Here is a 7,911-nt window from a genome sequence, read left to right on the forward strand (position 1 = left end):
ACTCTGGTATGTGAAGGAACAGTGGTATTATCTTATTTTCATTCCCCATTCTGATAGCCAGAAATCTTGCAGGTTTTATTTAAAATTTTCATTTAAAATTTTGCGTTTTAATTTTACCGATTTTTTGTCGATAACTCAAAACATGAGTTAGAGAATCGCACTACTGATGTCGTTCTTTCCAAGTGAAGGCAGATTGACCTGCATCACAACTTGAGGATATATTATTCTCATCTGTCACATTTTCACAAAGTAAACAAACCTATCACCAATTAGAACAATAAAACTTCGAACAAAGTTATTTTGCCAATTGCAATCAAATCTTATTTAGTACTTCGCATTTGTATACGTTTGCCAGCTTCAAAAAAAAAGATAGGAATCATTTTTTTTCAATAAAGAAACAAAATTACAACAGCTCAATGTAGAAGAAAACGAATAAGTGTCCGTATTATCGAGGTTAATCGAGTCCATAGTATACGTATTTTTAATGCTGGGATTATCGCGTTGTCCAGATTATTATTGGTATGTTCCAAAATTACAAGAAACACTAATTTTTACTACTTTTTCAATATTACAAAGAAAAAAATGTTATCGTAGTAAAAATTAGTAGCTTCTGGAACGTTTCGGAACGGGCATTATACTGGGAAGAAGAAGGAGAAAATAACACATTTATTAGAATTTATTTTGTAACTACAATTTACGGATTTTATTAAAAAAATAAAAAATCATGTTAGGCTTTTATTTCTACTAAGCCATCGATAAATAACCTTTGTATATTATATTTGTAGAACGACAAAATCGAGTCACCATTTCATTACATACATTAAATGGTTCGAATTTCAATTAGAATCAAATTGCAAATGAGATTGCAATTGAAAGAGAAGAAATGTATGGAAAAGAAGAAAGATGTCAAGGAAAGAATTAAACAAGATAATGAAATAAAAAGAGTAATTTGGTAGAGAAGTCATTGAAAAGGATGTTTTAGATATAGGGGCGAGAGAGGAGAGTTTGCCATGCTAAGGCGCATTGGTTGGTTCTCGTTGAAGCCATTTTAGGCCTTTGGCCAAAAGAAGCAGTTTCGTCGGCGGCAGTGTGTTTACGGGAGCTTTAAATCACACGCACTGTGAAAATAATAGGTCTGTTCGATAACCCAAAAGTTTGTACAAATTTACAAACTTGTTCAGTAAAAGAGAAATGAGAAGTTGTTGCAAGTACTTGCAAGAACTTGCAAAAACTTTTTACTTGCGAAGTTATCGAACAGACCTAATATTTAGTAGAGGGCTGATGTTTTAAACTGGCAAAATATGTTTTTAACGGTTTTTTGACCGTGGAAAGATAATGCTCAAAAGCAGTTTTCGGCCCGTTGTGATCAACTTCAAAGACTACCAATGTTGTCGACTCGAAATGAAGTAGTTTAAGTGAAAAGGGATGATAAATGGCTAAAAAGGAGGTAATGTACTAAAAGGGAGTTTGTGGAGTCTAAGTAAATATGTGTTAGGGGACTTTGGACCATGGTTGGTTGGGCGAGTGAAGGTCTACGCACCGAGGACCTCGATCCTCAGAAGGATGTTCTGCGTACTTGTTCTTTTTTGGCGATGTTAGTATGTAGTGATAATTGATGTTAGACCCGAAACTTTTTTTGGTTTGGTTGAGAACCACCCTTAGTCCCAAAGAGCTACCCGAAGGACCAAATAAGCGAATGTACGTGGTCATAACAATCTACCCTTGCGTTTCAGACTTAAGTCACACTTATTTTCATGTTTTGTGAATGACACTTTTTGACATAAAATCAAATAGCCTTCTTACAAACTGGCTGCCTACCATAAAAACGGACACATTTTTAGTTATCTTCATATATTTTTTATTATAAATTCTGGAGCCATTGTAAATCTTTTGATACTTCTTCTTCGTCATCTGCTTTCTTTGATTTTTTAGATTTTTTGCTTTTCTTTTTCGAACCATCATCAGATTTGTTGCTTTCACTGTGCTTTCTTTTCTTTTTCTTTATTACTTCTTCACTAACAAACTGCACCGAGTCGTCTTCCTCAGCACTGTCTAACTCAATACATTTGGCAATCTGTTGCTTTTGTGAAGCCTTCTCATACAATTTCTTCACCATGCTCTTCTTGAGTATTTCAGCGGATGTCTCATCTGCTTCTCGAAGACGTTTTATTACATTCGTATCGATGTCAAGTTTATCGTCATATTGAAATCCTAACAGTGGGTGTCGAACTCGTATATTCGATGGCATTGGAACCCTCTTCGAAGGTGGACAACACTCTGCAATGCGTTCTTCAGTAATAGTTTCCGCAGCCTTCAAACGCTTTCGCAGAAAAATGGATCCGCGCACTGGAAGCAATCGCAAATCATATCTACCATTTCGATTGCAGTATGCAAATGAATGTTGTTGTTTACCTTCGACAAAATCCACAGAAACCGATTCAATGTCGTTGAGCGTTGTTCGTCCGGGTATTTTTAATTTTTCACTTTCCAATGACTTGAGATCCATTCCTTTTGGACATTGTAGAAACCAAATTTCATTTTCTGTCACGTCAATGTCTTCAAATTTGCCAATTGTTTTCTCATCGGCTTCATGTTCCAATTCTGAATAGATGTTATTTTCCGCAAGAAATGATTCCCTCAGAGCAATTGGATCCTTCGGCATTTTATTGAAATTGAATTGAATTGAAATTGAATTAAATCAAAACAATGTGCACATGGTACAATTACTACACAAATGCAACCTTTGACAGAATATAATCTGTCAAAATTTGTAAACAAGGCGAGAAAATAGATTCGCCGTGACATTTCAGAATTGCTGCAAATAAATCAATGATGCAGAAAATAATATAGCTCTGTTCCAGAACTAAAAAGTTTTTACAATTTTTACCACATTTACACATTTTGCGTTCCCGTACATAAAATTTATATGAAAATCGTTTACGACTTTTACAACTTTTACGACTTTTACCACTTTATAAAGTACGGGAGCAGGTCATATGTGTGACTGTAATATTTGTGCCATGAATCGACGCTAGAGTACTGATTTGTTCATATAGGTCATTTAGACTACGCTGGATTTAGCAATTATCTGGTTTTATTTGACATATGTTGTATGAAAATTATAACTTAAATCCACTGGATTTGCTAAATCCAGCATAGTCTAAATCAGGCTATAGCTGAATAATGTTTGGTTTACATTCGGCGTCTTTTCGTGATTTCGAAGGCGTTTCGTGATTTCGCGCGAAATCATGCAAAATTTATCATGATTTCGCATACAAAAATGAAATCATCTTATTTCGTGATTTCAGCGAAATCAACATCGAAATCACAGTACACATGATATACAACCTTGCTTTTGCCTAAAAAAGTACCAAAAGTTGCAACACTTTTCACGTATCACAATAAACAAGGTAGATGTGCGAATTGCTGAAACAAAATATGTTAATATCAAAATTTGTAAACAACGTGAAAAAATATTAAATTACATTGTTACAATGCTATTTTTCATTGTGATCCCGTACTTTTTTCAATCGTAATGTTAGAAAATAGACCGAATTGTCAAAAATTGCTTCCCCATACAAATTTCTTAAAAAATACGGGAACGAAAAAATGACGGAAATTGCAAAAACTCCAGCAAAAATGCCAAAATCAGCGTATCAACCATCGTGTTCAGATGCCAAAAAACATGCTGCCAGTTTTTACTTGGCCAATTTTTTATAGCAGAGAACAGGAGAAGAGGCTTTTATTCAAAATCAAGTGCAAGTCTTGCTAGATTTCGGAGTACTGGAACGCATTTCTAGCACTAAACGGCGGGGAAAATACTGCAAGTAGTAATATTTTGCAGTTTCTGAACAAAACTTTTATGTATCAAAATTTTTATTATAATGTCTTAACGATAAAATCATTTTTTAGTTTTAAATTTCTTAGTATTATAAACAATTAATACGATATATAGATAATTTTACGATCATTTTCGAAATAAAGCAGTAAAGTTCTATATTGTCGTAAATTTTTGATGATTAATTCAATTTACAACAACTTTTTTCTAAAATTCATGTTTGATCAGCTGCGCATTTGCATCTACCTTGATTATTGTGATATGCTTGAAATCAACAAAAAAATAAGTGTAAACACCGGGGTGTATTTCAGGATTTCGTGAAATCCTCTGGATTTTAGAGCGCAAGTGTAAACTTGGCATAAAATCAACGAATTTGTAACCATTCCCAACACACGACGAGATAGTCAAAATAATCAGTTTCTTATACTATGTTTACATTTACGAAATCCACTCGATTTCAGCTGTCAATTCCATTGCTCAAACGTCAAATGAAATCGAATCGATTTCAGATAAGTTTTCATTTGACGTATACACAAAGGAATTGACAGATGAAATCGAGTGGATTTCGTAAATGTTAACCAAGCATTACCACAACAACGCTAATGCCAAGTTTACACTTGCGCTCCAAAATCCACTGGATTTCACGAAATCCTGAAATACACCCTGGTGTTTACACTTATTTTTTGTTGATTTCAGACATATCACAATGATCAAGGTAGATGCATATGCGCAGCTGATCGAACATGAATTTTCACAAGTTGTTGTAAATTGAATTAATCATCAAAAATATAAAAATGTAGAACTTTACAACTTTATTTGGAAAATATCGTAAAATTATCTATATATTTTATTAATTCTAACAAATGAAAAATAAAAAAATGATTTTATAGTTGATACATCATAATAATAAATTTTGATAGATAAAAGTTGTGCTCAGAACCAATAAATGGGATTATTCGTGTTATGTTTCCAAATACATTATTCTTGTTCTTATGCAGTAGTTTTCCCGTTTAGTGCTAAAAATGCGTTCCCGTACTCCGAAATGTAGCAAGACTTGCACTTCTCTTTAAACAAAAATAGCGCCGAATAACACCTTCCTCTCCTGTTTTCTGCCATACAATTTTGGCCTAGTAGAAACTAGCAGCAAGTATTTTCATTGGCATCTAATATGATAGCTGATACGTTGATTTTGACATTTATGCCGGAGTTTCTGCAATTTCCGTCATTTTCACGTTCCCGAATTTTTTAAGAAATTTGTATGAGGAAGCAATTTTTGACAATTCGCTCTTTTTTCTAACATTGCCATTAAAAAAGTACGGGAACACAATAAAAAAATATCATTGTAACCATGGAACAATTACCCAGGTAGTGGCATCGTAAAATTTTGAATATATTATGTCAACACTTTCTTTATGTTGTTGGGGAAATTACAACAAAAATATTTTTTTTATAAAGGGATTTGACTTTTCATATTCGATCAGCTGGTGTGATACCACTACCTGGTAGTTCTGCCATGATTGTAACAAAGTAATTTAATAATTTTGTCACATTGTTTACAAATTTTTATACTAACATTTTTTGTTGCAGCAATTGACCATCTACCTTATTTATTATGATACGTGAAAAGTGTTGCAACTTTTGGTACTTTTTAGGCAAAACCAGGGTTGTATATCATGTGTACTGTGATTTCGATGTTGATTTCGCTGAAATCACGAAATGAGATGATTTCATTTTTGTATGCGAAATCATGATAAATTTTGCTTGATTCCGCGCGAAATCACAAAACGGCTTCGAAATCACGAAACGACGCCGAATGTAAACCAAACATAACTAGGCGTTTACACACAGACAGTATTGGCAAGACAATAGCAAAGTTATAGTACATTTACGGAATCGAGTGGATTTCAACTGTCAATTCGTAAAAGTAAACCAAGCATAAGAAACTGATTATTTTGAATATCTCGTCGTGTGTTGGGAATGGTTACAAATTCGTTGATTTTATTCAGCTATAGCCTGATTTAGACTATGCTGGATTTAGCAAATCCAGTGGATTTAAGTTGTAATTTTCATACAACATATGTCAAATAAAACCAGATAATTGCTAAATCCAGCGTAGTCTAAATGACCTATATGAACAAATCAGTACTCTAGCGTCGATTCATGGCACAAATATTACAGTCACACATATGAATTGTTCCCGTACTTTATAAAGTGGTAAAAGTCGTAAAAGTTGTAAAAGTCGTAAACGATTTTCATATAAATTTTATGTACGGGAACGCAAAATGTGTAAATGTGGTAAAAATTGTAAAAACTTTTTAGTTCTGGAACAGAGCTATATTATTTTCTGCATCATTGATTTATTTGCAGCAATTCTGAAATGTCACGGCGAATCTATTTTCTCGCCTTGTTTACAAATTTTGACAGATTATATTCTGTCAAAGGTTGCATTTGTGTAGTAATTGTACCATGTGCACATTGTTTTGATTTAATTCAATTTCAATTCAATTTCAATAAAATGCCGAAGGATCCAATTGCTCTGAGGGAATCATCATTTCTTGCGGAAAATAACATCTATTCAGAATTGGAACATGAAGCCGATAAGAAACCAATTGGCAAATTTGAAGACATTGACGTGACAGAAAATGAAATTTGGTTTCTACAATGTCCAAAAGGAATGGATTGGTTAACATTTACGAAATCCACTCGATTTAAACTGTCAATTCCTTTGCGTTTACGCAATGGAGTTGACAGTTGAAATCGAGTGGATTTCGTAAATCCAAGCATAAGAAACTGATTATTTTGAATATCTCGTCGTGTGTTGGGAATGGTTGCAAATTCGTTGATTTTATTCAGCTATTGCCTGATTTAGACTATGCTGGATTTAGCAAATCCAGTGGATTTAAGTTGTAATTTGCATACAACATATGTCAAATAAAACCAGATAATTGCTAAATCCAGCGTAGTCTAAATGACCTATATGATTTAAACTGTCAATTCCTTTGCGTTTACGCAATGGAGTTGACAGTTGAAATCGAGTGAATTTCGTAAAAGTAAACCAAGCATAAGAAACTGATTATTTTGAATATCTCGTCGTGTGTTGGGAATGGTTACAAATTCGTTGATTTTATTCAGCTATTGCCTGATTTAGACTATGCTGGATTTAGCAAATCCAGTGGATTTAAGTTGTAATTTGCATACAACATATGTCAAATAAAACCAGATAATTGCTAAATCCAGCGTAGTCTAAATGACCTATATGAACAAATCAGTACTCTAGCGTCGATTCATGGAACAAATATTATGCTTGCTGCCTTCCGATTGGCTAACACGCCGACTTTGACATTTGTTCCAGTTTTTTTTTGACGTTTCTGCCATTTTTCCGTTCCCGTACATTTTGGAAAAATGTGTGCGTTGAACTCATTTTTGACGGTTTTCTCTTTTGCACATTTTACCATTAAAAAGTACTGGAACGGAGCTTTAACTACGAATGTAACTCATGTGCCAGACACTGAAAATAACACATGAAAATATTTTAACTTTTAGGAGGGAGCGCAAAGATGTCAATATTACAAGATAGGAAAAGTCAGTTGTTAAAAATTAACTGTAGAGGGAGTTAACCTCTGTTGCTACGACATCATAGCAACATTCTGTTAAACGAAAACTGTTACTCATTGGAATATTGACAAGAAAAACATTAAAACTCAAATTTTACGGTGTTGACTTTAGTTTTTTTATTAAATAAAAAATAAAAAATAGTGAAGAAATAAATTTCAGCCGCAAAACACGACGTTAAGGCCCCGGCACATACGGCGAGTTGAGCGTTGCGTTACAACAACCACATGAAAACTGCAAGAACAAACTTGGCATCACTTACACATTTTACATGTGGTTGTTGTTTTCAACGCGCAACGTGTCACAAAACGGACCGTATGTGCCGGGGCCATTAATGTTTTCTGCCGCGAAAAATAAGAATCAAAAACGATTGGCATTGCTGTTATCAATTCCAGTGAGTTGTGTAGCCATCTGTAACCAAAATGTGGAACTATTAGCATATGTTTTTGGAAAATGCATTT

General features: G+C 33.8%; 1 protein-coding gene across 2 annotated transcripts; it reads right to left on the reverse strand.

Moving 5' to 3' along the window:
- Window positions 1-1,834: 1,834 nt before the first annotated feature.
- Window positions 1,835-2,747, reverse strand: LOC141388429 (uncharacterized). Of its 2 annotated transcripts, XM_073958353.1 has the most exons (2): window positions 2,413-2,747; window positions 1,835-2,346 (listed from the first exon to the last, which is right to left on the reverse strand). In XM_073958353.1, exons 1-2 carry the CDS (start codon window positions 2,660-2,662, stop codon window positions 1,862-1,864), a joined length of 735 nt encoding a protein of 244 aa, XP_073814454.1. In that variant the 5' UTR covers window positions 2,663-2,747; the 3' UTR covers window positions 1,835-1,861. The 2 variants fall into 2 exon arrangements, with proteins under 2 accessions (XP_073814454.1, XP_073814446.1); XM_073958345.1 differs by having other exon boundaries at window positions 1,835-2,747.
- Window positions 2,748-7,911: the final 5,164 nt, after the last annotated feature.

Source organism: Musca autumnalis, unplaced genomic scaffold (assembly GCF_047663935.1).
Source record: "Musca autumnalis isolate F117 unplaced genomic scaffold, ASM4766393v1 scaffold_1, whole genome shotgun sequence".
Taxonomy (NCBI): Eukaryota; Metazoa; Arthropoda; class Insecta; order Diptera; family Muscidae; genus Musca; species Musca autumnalis.

Bases quoted from the DNA above. Each gene is read 5' to 3' on its own strand.
- LOC141388429 (XM_073958345.1), bottom strand. From the start codon at position 2,662: ATGCCGAAGGATCCAATTGCTCTGAGGGAATCATTTCTTGCGGAAAAT.